At 43.7% G+C, this 18,107-nt stretch overlaps 1 protein-coding gene across 1 annotated transcript in view; it reads right to left on the reverse strand.

Moving 5' to 3' along the window:
* Positions 1–18,107, reverse strand: part of VIPR2 (vasoactive intestinal peptide receptor 2) — an 80,085-nt gene that overhangs the window by 31,348 nt on the left and 30,630 nt on the right. Inside the window, exon 3 of the mRNA XM_060248122.1 lies at positions 2,612–2,719. Within this exon, the coding sequence (XP_060104105.1) occupies positions 2,612–2,719 (108 nt within the window). The remainder of the gene's footprint in view (positions 1–2,611; positions 2,720–18,107) is intronic.

Consider the following 18,107-nt stretch of genomic DNA (forward strand, 5'->3'; position numbering starts at 1 on the left):
ATCGTATGGCCTATCCACAGGCATTGCCCTAAACGGATACTTTGTGCAAACTTTCTCCCCAGTCTCCCCAAACACCAGCTACCAAATACTTACTCTAGATCTCTGTGTACTGGGCAAAATGAGCTGTTCATTTATTGGGTAAGGCCCAGGCCAGTTTCAGTCCCAGAGCACCAGTGGCGACTAGGAACAAACCTAGCTGAGCCCAACCAGCACCAGCAGTTCTGCTTGGCTCAGCTCCAGGCCATCAATGTTGCCTACCAGCCAAGCAGTCCCCGGGGTTCAGACAGTAGTACCATGGGCAGGGGTGGAATTCTAGCAGGAGCTCCTTTGCATATTAAGCCACATACCCCTGATGTAGCCAATCCTCCAAGAGCTTACAAGGCTCTTTTTTGTAAGCTCTTGGAAGATTGGCTACATCAGGAGTGTGTGGCCTAGTATGCAAAGGAGCTCCTGCTAGAATTCCACCCCTGCCCATGGGGCTTCACAGTTTGGAATTCGCCTGTTTTAACATCCCAGTTCTCTCCTGTTGAGATGTTTGTCAGCAACAATCCAGAAAGTTGCTATACAATATTTAAGACTTACTCGGCAGGGGATCTATCAGCCTCCAGTTTTTGAGATGCCTAATTTGTGGTGATAAACGTGCATAATGGAAAAGTAATTTGAATAAAATCATCCCCATTAAACAACAAACTCTTCCATTACTCTCTAATATTATTTCAGGTGATAGTGTATGATCCATGGCATGGCTATTAAAGCCTTCAGATCCTGCTGGGAGAAATAACCAGCTTGGTAGATAAATGTACTCTTGGGCAGCAACCATTTTTCTGATTTTGCTTGTAATGGATTTTAAAAACCTCATCCAATTAAAGGAGGGGGAGCAGGGGTGAGGGAGAAGTTATCAAACGCAGAGCAAACTCGGAAGATTTCCCATTAGCTTTCCAGAAGATGCAAACAAATTCTTTGGAACTCAAATAGGCACTTGTCAATATGTGATGCGATAAGAAACCCATTTATCTACTGTAAAGTTGGGGACCTGATTCTCAAATAATTCAGTTAGGATGCATACAAGTATAGGCCCACACCATCTGAGATCAGCCAAGGCAAATGAAGCCTCCAGCCATGCACAGTAGCCTGCCAGGCAGTACCAGCTCCAAATCTGGTGGGTTCATGGACAGCGCCCCCAGCAGGCGCCCTATCTGAGTGAGATCTCTTCATTCCCTGTCCCTTCTTCCTGCTGCCCAGAGGGAAACGGTCAGGTGGACAAAGATAGCAACTGTAAATTTGCTGGTAGGTTTGGTTCACACACATGTGGTAATGATGAGGCAGCAAAGCCCTGAGATGATAGAATGAACTGCACCAGTTCAGTGCAGTTTTCCAGCTTCATATTAAAAGAATCCCTTGAACAGAAAACCAACACACCAAGAATAAAGATTATTGCCTTTCGATTGGCTTGCCAATCTGTTTTTCTATTTTGGGGGAGTTTCTAACAAGCATTCCAAAATGTGATCCTTCATCTGAAAATGGTGACGTCTGAAGTGGTGCAGTCCATGAGGTGGCTGTCACCTCATTCTCCTGCATGTGCGAACCAAGCCTAAGAGGGTGGTAGGGAAGCGGTGAGTGAGTTGAAAGAGGAGGATCAGCACAGTCAGGATGGTCCAAGGATTGGCTGAGATGAGGGCCTTGTCAGGGGGTGGGTGAAGATGATTCCTAATACCAATGTAGTTGCCAATATCATTCCCTCCACCAAATTTCTCCAATCCCCAGCAAACTTGTTCATCACAATCATTCTTCTTCAGCAACACATCCTAAATGCAAGACCCAAAGCCAAAGCCAATTCACCAAGGTGACCAAGAGCAGAGGTGGTTGTCTATTGATCATATTTTTACTCCTTCCTTTCTCTGAGTGGTGTACAGGGTGCATGCGCTCCCCATTTTAGCCTCACAGCAACCTAGTGAGGTAGTTTAGGCTAAAAGTGCGCGATGAGACCAAGGTCAGCACCAAGCTTTGTGGCAGTGTTAGGAGCTGAACCTAGGTCTTAGTCCCACTTTAGTCAGTATGCCGCATTGGAAGAAATGGACTGTTCCACTTCTGGGGGCAGGGGTTGACCTGTATTTAAAAACTCCTTGCAAACAGAAAACCAGAACAAGAGGCAAAAATTGGGCTAGAACCCTTTTTCTTCCTAAAGCAAGGGATTTGGGGGTGGAATCTAGTACCTACAGTCTGAGGCTGTGTGGCCCAACCTCTTCCACTTCCTCCCACCTGATTCTCTTGCATATAGAAAACAGGTCCTTGTTAGTGCCTACCTGTAGCAAAATGACAACACAGGTAACACTTCATAAGTGATGGTTCTGCCCGTCTTAAAATGGCAGAAACACAATGCTTCTAAGTGCACTGGCTTCAGTGCACTTAGAAGGATGTTACGCCACTCAGGTGGCGAAGCAAGATATATAACAATAATCTGAATTTCAGAGGCGTGTTACTTTCAGTATAGTCTCAACACATCACCAAATTCAAAACACCCCTTTGTGAGTCAAGTGATTTTGGACTTCTTGCTGCTGTCGCAGATGCATGAAATCTCCCCCAGTAAAACACTTTCATATACATAAAGTACCTGATTTGCTGAAAAAATTGCTAAAAATTTTTGGACAAGGGACTGTCACGATCTCTCCAATTTCTGCAGAGTGCCAGCAAGTTAGGTTATCCCAGATACCAAGACATCCTGAAAGAATAAGTAGAAACATACCATTGAGTAACATTAATGCGGGTTTTTGGGGTGGGGGGGGGTGGGGGAGGGTAGGTGAGCTGCCCATATCCTCAAGGGTAAAAGAATGGGCCATTACAGAAGGAATAGCCACACCCTTCTCATATTTCAGATTAGATGTCGTTACTCCACATGGAATTGCAGAATTAGAATTTATCAAGAGGTTTAATTCTACGGAGCAGTTGTTAAACAGAGCAAATACCTTTCTTAACCCACTAAAAATGTTAACCTAGTTATGTTAAGCAGATTTATTGTCAATGACAGGTGTTTTGGATGGTTGCTTGTAGCTTTGGCTGATCTTCAAAGACAAAAGCAAGAAGGAGCTTCATGTGTCCAAATCTTTGGAGATACTATCGAGCTAGTAAATTAAAAAGTATTTATAAATGGCTTCTGAGTGATACGAATGTGCCTTGGTATGTTCTTGAGCAAGACTGTTCATGCATCCCACTAATTTGCCTTCCTTGGTATTCTAATAAGTTTCATAAACTGTGTTCAAGTTGTTTGAAAAACATGAAGAACTTAATAGATGTTTTGATAACATGGGACAGATTGCAATCTTGTTTGAGACCAACAATTTTACCCTTTGAATCTTTTATATTACAAATTGTGGCAGAGCTGGGTGAATAATGATTATGACTGATTGTTTTTGTAGATGACGCACCTGTAGCAATGTCGGGTTTAATGGAAAATAATATAGATGAAAAACGGTTTCAGCTTTTTAAATTAAAACACTACAGCAACATGAAAACAGTGGAAGACAAATTGCATAACATAACCTTATCAGAATTTGAGGATATATTAAAAATGAAAAATGAAAGGAATATTGTCTCGGTTATACAAGAGTTTATTAAACTATATCTCTACAAAGGAAACTAATTTCTTAAAAATAAAATGGGAGAAATCTTTAAACTGCATAATTACAACCCAGATTATTCACCAAACATCCTCTTAAAGAATAGTGGGAAATTTCAGAAAACAGTATTTATGGTACTATACTCCACATAAAATTTTAAAAAAGAGTGCAATATGACTGCAGAAAATGAGGTTTTACTTCAAATACTTTGACCGTATTTGGTGGTTCTGTGCCGTAATTAATCAATTTTGGATAAAAATAGTGGAAGAAAATGAACACAAGATTAACAAAAACTTCTTATTGCACCTTTTATTAACTGCTTCTAAATTAATCATAGCATATAAATGACAAAGTGCTAAAATTCTGAGTTATAAAAAACTGGGTTCAAGGAGTAAGACTCCAGTAGCAGCTTAAAGTCTAATAAAATTTGCAGTGGGGTGTCAGCTTTTGTGAGCTCATACCCTGCCTCAAATTTTGTTAGTTTTTAAGGTGCTATTGGACTCTTAGACTGATTTCTCGGAGCCCTTTTCCCCTGGCACTTTTGTCCGATTTTGCACAAACTGCTGCAGGGCTGTGACTTGCCCCACCTCTTTCCCACGGCAAGCAGAAACCAGTTTTCAGAGGCTCTTGCTTGCCACGGGAAAGAGGTGGAGAAAGTCGCAGCCTCATGGCAGGTTGTGAGAAATTGGACAGAAGTGCCAGGGGAAAAAGAGCTCTGAGACTGGAACAAGCCAAATGAGAAATTGGTCTTACTCTTTTCTGCTGCTACAGATGGACTAACACAGCTACTTATCTAGATCAAAGGGCATGGTACTTGGTAAAACTAGGCTTACAGAGCTGATATGTCTAAGCCAGTTTGGTGTAGTGGTTAAGTGTGTGGACACTTATCTGAGAGAACTGGGCTTAATTCCCCACTCCTCCACTTGCACCTGCTGGAATAGCCTTGGGTCAGCCATAGCTCTGGTAGAGGTTGTCCTTGAAAGGGCAGCTACTGTGAGAGCCTTCTCAGCCCCACCCACCTCACAGGGTGTCTGTTGTGGGGGAGAAGATATGTGAGACGGTAAGCCACTCTGAGTCTCTGATTCAGAGAGAAGGACGGGGTATAAATCTGCAATTCTTCTTCTTCTTCTAAAGTGTGCAAGTGATAGTCTTTAAGGTATCATAAGACTTTTTTTTTCTGCATCTACAGCCCTTTTCAGTTATTACAGTTTTGGTACTGAAACTGCACATACAAGGAGATGCTCCTGATACGCATGGTAGCCATTTTGTACAAAGAGGGCAATGTGCATATGTTCAGGCTTCAGTACATATAGTCAGATATCCAGATTTTTTGGGAGGGGAGGGGTACGCGTTTGAGCATACTGAATTTGGAAAACCACTGCATTATCCTATTGACACAAAAGGCAGCTGTGTGTACTCCATGGGTTGAGACTAGCGCATTCTCTCCTTATTTACTGTTTGAGCACAAGAACTGCAACAAGTGAAAAGATCTCACACTGACAGTGCATTCCTATGGATACTTTTGCCAGTTTAGGTCCATTTATTTTAATAGGTATAGACTAGAGCAGGGGTGTCAAACATGCTGCCTAGGGGACGAATCAGGCCCCCAAGCAACTGGCCATCACTTGCTTCCTTCTCCCTATCTTTTGCTTCCTTCTTCATAACAGCTTGCTTTGCAAGGCTTGCTCAATCACACAGGAGCTACAGAGCAAAACTTCTATTTTTCTCAATTGGCTGAGGCTCCTCCCTTGGTGAGGAAAGGGAAAGGCAGAGCTTGTTCTTCCTGGCTCTCTCAATCACACAGCAGAGCTACTGAGCCAAGTCTGTCTTCCTTCAGCCAGTTTGGTGTTGTGGTTAAGTGTGCGGACTCTTATCTGGGAGAACCGGGTTTGATTCCCCACTCCACTTGCACCTGCTAGCATGGCCTTGGGTCAGCCATAGCTCTGGCAGAGGTTGTCCTTGAAAGGGCAGCTGTTGTGAGAGCCCTCTCCAGCCCCACCCACCTCACAGGGTGTCTGTTGTGGGGGAGGAAGATAAAGGAGATTGTGAGCCGCTCTGAGACTCTTCGGAGTGGAGGGCAGGATATAAATCCAATATCTTCATCTTCTTCCTTCTATTGGCTAAGGCTCCAACCTCGAGTCCCCTGGGGAAGGAAGAAAAGAGCCACAGCTTCCTTTGCCCTGTTCCCTAGATCCCATGGGAGAAATACAAAGAAAGCGCCTTTAAGACCAACAAGTGCTAACGTTTTAAGCATGTTTTAAGTTTTTTTTTTAAAAAAACTGTGTCTGTGTCCTTTATAAAGTTTATATCTCTGCTACAAGCTAATCTTAAATAGATATACACATGGCCTGGCCTGACACGGCCCGGAACAACCTGAATGGCCCGGCCCAACAAGGTCTCATTTATGTCAGATCTGGCCCTCATAACAAATGAGTTTGACACCTCTGGACTAGAGCAACTGTAGATAGGACTGCATTGCAACATAGCTACCCCAAAGGTATTTAAACCTATATTTCTCATTCTGAAAGTTATTGAAAAAATAACAATAACAAAGGTTCATAAAATATACTGGTTTGATTACTTATTTTGCAGTTGAATCCTGAGTATATCCAAATAACCAGGCTGATCCAGGCTAGCCCAATATCTTCAGGTCCTGGAAGCTAAGGAGGGTTGGCCCTCATTAGTACTTGGATGCGAGACCACCATGAAAGTCCATTGTTGCTATACAGAGACTGGCAATGGCAAATCTCCTCTGTTCATCTCTTACTTGAAAACCCTATGGGGTCACTATAAGTCAACTGCAATGTGACAGCATTTTCCACCACCACATAACCCAATGCTTTGAATCTTGCTTTGAAGCTGCCATGGGGCTGCAACTCGCTCCGCCTCTTTCCCGTGGCAAGCGGAAACTGGTTTTTAGAGGATCTTGTTTGCTGCAGGAAAGAGGTGGAGTGAGTTGCAGCCCCATGACAGCTTGTGCAAAATCGGACGGAAGCCTTGTGGAGAAGAGGACCAGGAAGGCTAGTGGGGAATCAGTCTAGGAAAAAAGAAGGAACAGATGAGCATGGAATTGAAGCCAAGGAAACAAGACTCAGGTTGGGACATGTACACCACATTATATTTCCATATACAACCTGAATGCATAAGAGCAGTGCTGCTGGATCAGACTAGCGGTCCATCCAGTTCGAGCATCCTGTTTCATGCAGACGCCAACCAGTTGCCCTGGAGAGCCAACAAACAAGGCACAGAGACTTCCCTTCATGCTGCCTTCTTTCACTGACATTTTGATGTTCGCTGCCTCTAACTATTGAGGTTCCCTGGAAATTCATGGCCAGCTCTTTTGGCTTCAGAGCTTTCACCAGGAAGTGCCCATGCATTTTCAAGAATCGGCAACACTTTTCAAAAACATAAGCCAGAAGTCTTGAGTGTCAACCTCTCCACCTATCAAATTCAACAGCAGATTTATAACCACAGAGAATGTACATCATTCTTCCTCTGAATGATAAGAAATGCAGACTGGGAAATAATAATCCTGTCTCCTGGATGCTTCAACTTGTGATGCTAACAATCTGAAGCATATTTCTAGGCTTGATAATCAGCCAATATTGGCTCATTATCTCCTACAGGAATTCTGCATCAGTAACTCAAGCAGGAATTCATCCTTTGATGAGTACACTAATTAACCGGATACCTCGTTAATTATCTCCTTTGTTTCCAGAAATTGTTTGTTTACAAAGATGATCATACAAGCACCTTCATTATCATATCATTTATGAAATTGCTTTTATCTGTTTGCTGCTGAAATACAACAAACACAGCGTAATGAGTGGTTTCAGCTATTGTACGTATTAATAACAAATCTTTTAAAATCCCATTAACAAAAGGTTTGCCAAGAATTACTGATTACACAGAAATACATCCAATGCCTCCTCCAAGTATGGCCTAATATGTTTCTTTAAACTCTCTGGGAGTATTCTAAAATAATTTTAATTGCTTTACCGCTATCATTGCTTCAACACATCTTGGTACTCCATCTGTGTAACACAAGGAAGACGTAAGGACCTAGAGATATTTATTCCGAAGCTCAGATTGAAAACACTGCAAATGTGAAAGGTGGTATATAGATTGACAGGGCTTTTTTTGTAGAAAAAGCCCAGCAGGAACTCATTTGCATATTAGGCCACACCCCCTGATGCGAAGCCAGCCAGAGCTGCAATCCTGCTCCAGAAAAGCCCTGTAGATGGAACACATCAACCTACTGAATCAGGGTACTGAGCAGTGTTCCCTCTAAGCTGAGTTGGCATGAGGTAGCTCACAGATTTTTAGCCCCCAGCTCACAGATTTTTGTCTTAGCTCAGGAAGGATGACCCCAGAACACAATCATTTATGCAGTAGCTCACAACTTTAATGCCAGTAGCTCACAAAGTAGAATTTTTGCTCACAAGATTCTGCAGTTTAGAGGGAACATGGTACTGAGTACCAGATGCTGCACAACAGAAAAGGCTGATACACTAATTTGCATGCAAACTGAATCAGAGCATTTATCTTCCACATTATCTGATCCAGGGACTGAACTTGAGATCTTCTGCATGCCAAGCAGATGCTCTGACACTGAGTCATAAGCCCTCCCCATGATCCCTCAACTGCACAAGCAGCAATAGCCAAGTTCTAATCAGACAGATACTCATGATTGTAGTATGAACTGTGACCACTGGAAAAGATTTAGAAAGCTGTAATACATTCCTGCTATTGTGACAATATTACGTGAACAATAACAGAGCACTTCTGGCCAAACCACTTTGGATACGTTTTGTGGCTGGGGCAACCCCAATTCATGTCACATCAGCTGGATCTGCATTAGGACTCCCTGGAATGTTGTATCCTGGCAATGCTTGACCTGAAATCCCCTTCACATCTGCTCAGTGCCTTACTCGCCCCAACACTGTCCTGGCTACTAATTTATCTCAGGATTATAACAATCAGAGCTTGCCTTGTCACCATAAAAGTGACCTGATCTTTGTTTTCGCCTTGACTGTACTTCTGCATACTGGTGAGGTAGTTTCAGATAGTAGCCATGTTAGTCAGCTCTCCTAAATATATATATATATATATATATATATATATATATATATATATATATATATATATATATATATATATATATATATATATTTCAAAATGATTGGACCAGGGATTCAATTCTATGAGCCCCCAAGAAAGGTGCCCCCATCCCTCATTATTTCCAATGAAGGGAAGTCATTTAAAAGGAGTGCAGTCCCTTTAAATGTGATGGCCAGAACTCCCTTCGGAGTTCAGTCTTGCTCCTGGATCCACCCCCAAAGTCCCCAGATATTTCTGGAGTCGAACCCGGCAACCCTACCTGGCAAGCATTACGGAACGTCAATGTAAACGGGACCACAGAGGAGAGACTAAGCCACAACAAAAAGAAAAAAAAAGAAAAAACTATCCGTGTAAAATGCAATTTTAACTTGTTGTGAATAATAAGTATCAAAATACAAAACGAATAATATCAGTACATATCACCAAGTTAAAACCTCATACGTTACTCAATGCTCCTACTGTCCTTATGTGGCTGAAAGTCACTAAATAACATTCAGTCCAGTGTTAAAAGTAGGTGGTCCAACGGAGAACCGGTCTGCTTTACAAGCCATTTCAGAACTCAGATCCTTCTTCCAGGGACCATTCTTATAAGTGTTGTACAATTTCCCAGGTCCAGTAGTGCTAAAAGTATTCCTAGCTTTCTCTAATTAGCACGCATAATAGTGGGAACGCCATAGTCAGTACTATCCTTATCAACAATGCAGCCATCTGATAAGGACAGTACTTCTCTTATGTTCACCTCCTGGGGTTTTCCAAGCAAGAGATGGGCAGAGGTGAACATGTGAAGCTGCCTTATACTGAATCAGACCCTCGGTCCATCAAAGTCAGTATTATCTACTCAGACTGGCAGCGGCTCTCCGGTGTTTCAAGCTGAGGCTTTTCACACCTACTTGCCTGGACCCTTTTTAGTTGGAGATGTTGGGGATTGAACCTGGGATTTTCTGCTTACCAAGCAGATGCTCTACTACTGAGCCACTGTCCCTCCCCTTTTGCCATTGCCTTCCTCTGCCATTGCCTTCCTCTGCATAGTAATCCATACTTTGCTAAATAAAGATTCCTACAGATCTATTCTACACAAACTCAGCTGTTTAACATTAGCAGTAACAAGGGAGGGACGGTGGCTCAGTGGTAGAGCATCTGCTTGGTGTCACGAGCTGGGGCTGAGTCAGGCAAAGTCCAGGGGCGGTCCAGGGTCTGCAACTGGTGAGCAAGGTGGGTCCAAGGCGCCAAAACAGAATCGTAATCCAGGTATCACAGGTCAGAGGTTACGAAGCCGAAGTCAGGGGGTCCAGAGGTCCAAGCCAAAGTCAGGAATCCAAAAGCCAAAGTCAAGAGCCGGAGTGGATGCTAGGATGTCAGGTATGTGACTAGTTGCTTCCACAAAGCCTCCTCCCAAAGCCCACAGCTATATAGCCCTCTGCTGCCTGTTGCTCATTTGGGCTAATTGCTGTCTCAGAGCAGCAGCCAGGATCCTGCCAAAACTTAAGCATCCTCACACTTAGAAGGGCCAGAATCCTTTCAACACTCAGGGCTCAGGGAGCGTCTTACTTGTGAGCGTGCCGCCCTCCTCCGATCCCTGAGGTCCCGACGAAGGCGGTCACGCACACGAGCCACCCGAGAGGGCGAGGCAGGGGGGCTTGGATCTTCTTCAGCAGGAGGCAGGGGCACTGGTGCAGGTGGCAGGAGCACAGTTCCTTCTGCAGGCTCTGCAGGCTCGGCTTCTTCTGCAGGGTCCCCAGCACCCATGACACTTGGGAAGCAGAAGGTCCCAGGTTCAATCCCTGGCATCTCCAAAAAAGGGTCCAGGCAAATAGGTGTGAAAAACCTCAGCTTGAGACCCTGGAGAGCCGCTGCCCGTCTGAGAAGACAATACTGACTTTGATGGACCAAGGGTCTGATTCAGTATAAGGCAGCTTCATACATTCATACATTCATATGACACTCTTAAGGTATACTTTATGGTTTATGAAACCATTTTAGCATAGTTCCAGCAATATTAAAAAAGCACATAGTACTATAAAACAAATCTACAAAAAGAATAGAACACAATATTCTCCGGGAGATTAAATATAAACAGCAGGAGAGCTAATTAAACAGTCAGAAACTGTTAGAAGTCTGGTGAACAATATTTTCCCTATGACTTAAAAAGTCACCAAAGTAGGCACCAAATGAATGGTTCACTGGAAGAGCCTATATAGATGGGACAGAATCTCAAGGAAACTATCAGTCTGCAGAATATATAAAACTGAATTTTCAGGAGGGGTTTATAACAATGAGAACAGGGCTGTAGTTTCACAGAGTCATAGTTGGATGGGATCTCCAGGGTCATCTAGTCCAACCCCCTAAACAATGCAGGAAATTAAAGTTTATAGCTGTGTCTGTTATATGCATTTCTTGTTTTTAGCATATTGTTTTCGAGCTTCTGCAATCAGGTTTTTGTACTTTTTATGTTATGTCTTCACCTGCTTCTACTATAGTTTTCTACCTTCATAATCCAATATACCAACCACTGTAATCTGATGCCTTATACTACTTCTATTGTATTGCAATGTGCCTTGAGTCCCAGTAGGAAAGACGGACTATAAATAAAGTAGCCACCTGCTTTCTCATTGAAGATTACACAAGCCTCCTTTGTATCCACTCATATAAGGGAACAAGTAATCCTTCAGATACTTTTGTTAGGTTACCTGATCATTGCTTTCTTAAAATTTCAGCAAATTAGCATTTTGAATTGGGTTCAGAAACAAACAGCCAGGGAAGCTCTGTTAAGTACTATGAAATATGTTCCCATATTTATTCATTATTTTAGATTTCTGTCCTGCCCTTCCCAAAAACAGTCTGATGGCTGCTTTCTGAAGTGTCCATACTGTCTTCATAGAACTGATCCAGAAACCCCACACATAAAACATATAGCACATGTAGTGGTCTGTCCTTGATGAATAACTGAGACAAGTTCATTTTTTCTACCAGGAACTGGTGAAAAGTGTTCCATGCCACAGATGGTATTTAGGTCTGTATCTGCAGGGCTGGATGAAATCACTGCAGACCTATACATCAAGATGAGAGCAGCCCTAGCCAGAATCAACAGTTAGCACCCATTATCTTGCTATTATCCAGATCTAGCTTTAGTTATTACCTCATATCTATTCCATTACTGATGCCAAATGTCTGTCCAGCATTTCTATCACCTCATCTGGATGTGATAAAAAGGCAAAACAGAAGTGTAGGTTATCAGCATATGAATGACATATCACTCCAAATCCCTCAATTCATGAATTCAGAACAATGTCCCCCAGGACTGAATAGAGATATCAGATTCTCATCTCACTACAGATGCTAGTTTTTACTCCCAAGCATTTCCCCTCTGCTCCAATTAAGCTGACCACAATATGCATCCCATCTCAGCAGTCTTTACAACACCCCTGCCACCTTCTGACTAGGACGAAAGGACTCAGAATCTCCATTTCTATTCATGTCTGACAAAGGGAGTTTGGACGCTCGAAAGCTCGTACCTTGAAACTTTTGTTGGTCTCTAAGGCAATGGAAATCTGTTTGGTAATCTAATAAATAAATAATCTACCTGTTCTACTGCAGACTAACATGGCTACCCCCTGAAACAAATCCCTTAACAATCTCCTCCAACAGCTTTATATTGATGTTAAACAGCCTAGAAGACAGTAAGAAATTCCTTGGCATAAATGCTGCAGGCAGTAGACACTTAGCACCTCCAGGAAATGACCATCCAAGAAGAACCCCTGGAGGATCTCCCCACTTCCCATCTCAGACCACTGGGGCAGAAGTTTAGTGTGATTAAACACACTGAAAGCCATTGAGAGGTCCAGGAGAAAGGATGGGGTCTTATTCCTGTTTCTTTCCCAGTGAAAATTATCCAACAGGGCAATCAAGGCAAGTTTAAGTTTCAAAACTGATCCAGAAACCAAACTGTAATGGGTCTAAGCAGGGCTTTTTTTGTAGCAGGAACTCCTTTGCATATTAAGCCACACCTCCTGATGTAGCCAATCCTCCTGGAGCTCACAATAGGCCCTGTACTAAGAGCCCTCTAAGCTCTTGGAGAATTGGCTACATCCTGGGGTGTGGCCTAATATGCAATGCAGTTCCTGCTACAAAAAAAGTCCTTGGTCTAAGTAACCATCTCTACCTAGGAGGGCCTAAATGTAAGCAGACACTGTTCTTTTAAGAACATCCCCCCCCCCCCCAAAAAAAAGGCTATTTGCAATTGGAAATTATCAATCTTGAAGAAGTCTAGAGAAGGCTTCATGGTTCAGATGGTCTTACGGTTATCTCTTCCGAGGTACATTCTCTCCTTTACAGAAGCATTAATTACCTTGCATACCCAATCAAATATCCTGTTAGGGAAGGGAATGATCCATAATTAGAAGCACGCTCAAACTCAGAACCAACATTTGACTGCTGCTTTCTTCCTAAATAAACACATACTGCAGAATAAAGGTGTGTTTGCTTCCGTCAGCAGAGGGCATCAAAAGCCAGGCTGAAACAGCCAACTACATTTTTGTGAAATCTGTTAAAAGTTGTGATGGACTGCACAGGAACTGAGAGTCAAGGAGGTTATGCATATTAAATCCGAAAGCCAAAAAGATGGCAGGAAAAATTAAATCAGCAACAACAAAAAAACCTCCACTTGACTTCCCCTCTCCTAAAGTCACCACAGGGATCCCATTTAATTATAATGAAAAAGAGGCATTTCCTGCCCACTGGTGTTTCTTGCGAGACACAAGTGACCTTGCATGTAGTATTTTGAAAAAGCAATTAACTAAGCATCTACCTTTCAATATAATTAAGGGACAGAGAGCTGAATTAGGATCTGGGAGACCAATGGCAGCTCTCTGGGTGACCTTGGACCACTTCTCTCTCACTCCAACCTGCTGTTGTGGGGATGAAAGGAAGATGGGGAGAATGATGGTGTAAACTATTCTGGGGAGAAACATAGGGCATAAATATCTAAATAAATACAAAGTTTGAGGTATAGGCGAATATTTCTGATTAGGGTCGACTGGAGACTTTGAACTGGACAAACTCATGACAAAGAAATACTCGTTTTGTGTCTTTTTCTTCAGTTAAAAGGGCCAGGAAGCAGGTGATGTGAAAGACCTCAGCCTGAGATGCCAGAGAGCCGCTGTCAGTCTGAGTAGAGTACACAGTACTGACTTTGATGAACCAGGGGAGCCTGATTCAGGATAAGGCAGCTTCATGCAGTCTTAATACATGGTATTATGCAGGGGTGGAATTCTAGCAGGAGCTCCTTTGCATATTAGGCCACACATCCCTGATGTAGCCAATCCTCCTGGAGCTTACAAATAAGAGCCTTGTAAGCTCTTGGAGGATTGGCTACATCAGGGGTGTGTGGCCTAATATGCAAAGGAGCTCCTTCTAGAATTCCACCCCTGGTATTATGTGAAGTTTGTTTTTGGATTTTTCCTTAGACAAGTGCAGCTACCCAGAACTTACATCTTTCTTAATTTGTCAGAGGTTAAACTTGATTTTGAAAGATCAGTAGAGATGGGCATGAACTGCATTTCTGCTTCAGTTCATGATTCAGTGTGTGAACTGAACTGGTATGTATGTCATTTGAGGTTCCACTTTCTGCTCCCTGCTGCTTTTTGAGGGGAGTAGAAAGCAGTGGTTTAAATGACTATGAGTCACTTAAACCTCCTGCTTTCTGCTCCCCACAGCTCAATTGTTTTTTGTGAAGATCAGAAAGCAGTTGTTTAAAAGGCTCTGGGCCTTTAAACCCCTTTCTGCTCTTAACGAGCCACCATGAACTGCATCAAAATTCATGGAAATTTGTGCCAGCTCTTCAGTTTGCAAATATCGCTTTGTGAACCACAAACTGGCCAAAATACTTAAGTTTGTGAGCCAGTTCCTGCCCATTCCTAATCCTTAGAAACATTTAAAATATAAAACCACCCAGTGTGGATGTATTCTTCAGTCAGTTACTGAATTTGGTTGTTTAGTCATACAGTCAAGTCCGACTCTTTGCGACCCCATGGACCAAGTCACGCCAGGCCCTCCTGTCTTCCACCACCCTCTGAAGTCCACTCAAATTCATGTTAGTTACATCAGTAATGCTGTCCAGCCATCTCATCTTTTGACGTCCCCTTCTTCTTTTGCCTTCTGTCTTTCCCAGCATCAGGATCTTCTCCAGTGAGTGCACTCTTCTCATTTGGTGGCCAAAGTATTTGAGCTTCAGTCAGGGAACAGTCAGGGTTGATTTTCCTTAGGACTGACTAATTTGATCATCTTGCAGTCCAAGGGACTCTCAAGAGTCTTCTCCAGCACCACAATTTGAAAGCATCTATTCTTCTGCGCTCAGCCTTCCTTATAGTCAAACTCTCACAGCCATACATTGACTAATTTTGCTAAAGTTGCTGAATACAGACTAATAAATCTAAGTTTCTTGTGGCATATCATTTACCGCAAATTTGATTATGTATTTCATGATAATGCTGACAATATCAACAAGACTGACAGGTGCCATCCTAGGCAATGCTATACTTTTCTTAGCCCACTGAAGTCAATGGACTTAGAAGGGTGTAACTCTGCTTAGATGGCACTGTGATTGCCAACTCCAGGTGGGGGAAATTCCTGGAGGTTTCCAGGGTGGAGCTCAGAGAGGGTGGGGTCTTTGTCCCAGCCTTCTCTGACTTTACATTAAAACAAGGCAGAATAGCCAGTGGGGAAGGGTACTGGGTTTCTGGGCCTTTCCTACCTCACAGAGAGCCTGTCCTCCCATTACCTCCAGCAAAGCTTGGCATCCTGGCTGGACTAACCCCGCTGGAGCCTGTCCTGATGGCATCATCCCCAACCCTGCCAGGCAGGGCTTGTCCCACCAATCCTAGTTTTGCTGTTGGCCATGATGGGTGAAGCTGCTTCAACCTCTGCCTCCCCAGGACACTGGGAATGACACGCCCAGTTAAGGCTTTGTCAGCACAAATGGGGGAGGCATCTCACAGTCTAGAGCTATCTCTGGACACCTGTTTTCCAGCTTTCTAAGCAAAACCTTAGTGAAACTATGAAACCCCCATTATCAGCAGCAGGTCAGGGTCTTCAACAGCAGAATCACAATACACATGGACAGGGGTGGAATTCTAGCAGGAGTTCCTTTCCATATTAGGCCACACAACCCTGACGTAGCCAATCCTCCAAAAGCTTACAAAAAAGAGCCTTGTAAGCTCTTGGAGGATTGGCTACATCAGGGGTGTGTGGCCTAATATGCAAAGGAGCTCCTGCTAGAATTCCACCCCTGCATATGGAGGATATTGTTGCAATGCAAAACACCAAACAGCAAGGGGGTGCTGAGTCCTCTGCTCTGCTGCTCTTTTCCCATGGTCCATAAAGCCCTTCCTTACCCTTCTCCCACACACCAGCTGGACTGCAATATCAGAACAGGTTGGGAGAAATACACCTAAGCAGTGTTGCCTCTGAGCTGAGTTAGCTCACAGATCTTTAGCCTCTGGCTTACACATTTTTGTCTTAGCTCATGAAAAATTGCCCCAGAGCAAACTAATAATTGCCCCAGAGCACTAGCTCACAGCTTTAACGCCAGTAGTCACTAAGTAGAATTTTGGTTCACAAGACTCCACAGCTTAAGAAGAAGAAGATATTGGATTTATATCCCGCCCTCCACTCCGAAGAGTCTCAGAGCGGCTCACAATCTCCTTTACCTTCCTCCCCCACAACAAGCACCCTGTGAGGTGGGTGGGGCTGGAGAGGGCTCTCACAGCAGCTGCCCTTTCAAGGACAACTTCTGCCAGAGCTATGGCTGACCCAAGGCCATTCCAGCAGGTGCAAGTGGAGGAGTGGGGAATCAAACCCGGTTCTCCCAGATAAGAGTCCGCACACTTAACCACTACACCAAACTGGCTCTTAGGGAACATTGCACCTAAGTGCAGGCTGCAAAGAGAAGATGGTGGGAGGTTTCAGCAGCACTGCACTGCAAGATGTTTAGATGTGATGGGAGCAAGTTTGTTGCAGTCAGATGTTGCATGGACCTGAAAAGAGGATTCCAAAAAGACAATCCAGCAACTCTGGAAGTGCTGAAAAGTTACAGGGAGACACCCAGGGGTGGAATTCTTGCAGGAGCTCCTTTGCGTATCAGGTCATACCCCCCTGATGTAGCCAATCCTCCAAGAGCTTACATGGCTCTTTTTTTGTAAGCTCTTAGAAGATTGGCTACATCAGGTGCTAGAATTCCACCCCTGGAGACACCTCTGGTGGGAGAGCCAGTATGGTATACAGGACAAAGGCTCAAATCTTTGCTCTGTTAGGATGCTCACCAGGTGACATTAGGCCAATCACACTTCCTCAGTTTAATCTATATCACAGAATAAAATGGGTGAGCTATTAGATATAGAGGCTGACACTCTTTTGGGGGAAATGTGTGATAAACATCAGACCAAACTATGGGTCAAACTACGCATTACTGTTTTTAAATCATTGGGTCTGGAGGATTCTCTGGACTCAGCTCGTGTTCCCCCCAGCCATACAGCAGTCGGGGAACAGCATTCAGTTGTGGGTGGAAGAACTACTGCCTCTCTTCCAGTATGGTGTAGTGGTTAAGCGTGTGGACTCTTCTCTGGGAGAACCGGGTTTGATTCCCCAGTCCTCCACTTGCAGCTGCTGGAATGACCTTGGGTCAGCCATAGCTCTCATAGGAGTTGTCCTTGAAAGGGCAGCTGCTGTAAGAGCTTTCTCAGCCCCACCTACCTCACAAGGTGTCTGTTGTGTGTGTGTGTGGTGGGGAAGGTAAAGAAGATTGTGACTGCTCTGAGACTCTGAGATTCAGAGTGTAGGGTGGGATATAAATCCAATATCATTATCATCATCATCTTCTTCTTCTAAACCATTTTCTCAAAACCCCTACTGGGAGGGAGTTGTTCCCCCTTCTTTTTTGCATGTGAAGACCCAGTGTGCACCACTATCAGCTCCCTGGAGGCAAGGATTACTAATGTACCAATTAAATGATATTTTTAGAGATGGTCAGCGCTTTTCTTCTTATAATTGCCACTTGACTTGTTGTCTTTGAACTCAGACTTTTTTTTCTATTTCCAAGAATCCATCCCTAAGCTTCACAGACCTGTTGAAAGAACGTTCTTGGCGACGCAAACGCTTCTTCCTAAAAGCATAAAGCATAGTTATTTGCCGCACTGTCCAACAAGATACTAAATTACTATGAGATTCTTGAATTGTCTCAGACGGCCCAGCGACATCTGGTTTTTCCTTGCGGAGCAGGGTGAGGGGCTGGGCAAGGTCATATGAAGGAGACAGGCTTGGAAAAAGTGAGGGAGCACGAAGCCGGGAGGGGGAAGGGAAGTGCAAGGTCAAGCAAAATGG

This window comes from Heteronotia binoei, chromosome 10 (genome assembly GCF_032191835.1).
Source record: "Heteronotia binoei isolate CCM8104 ecotype False Entrance Well chromosome 10, APGP_CSIRO_Hbin_v1, whole genome shotgun sequence".
NCBI lineage: Eukaryota > Metazoa > Chordata > Lepidosauria > Squamata > Gekkonidae > Heteronotia > Heteronotia binoei.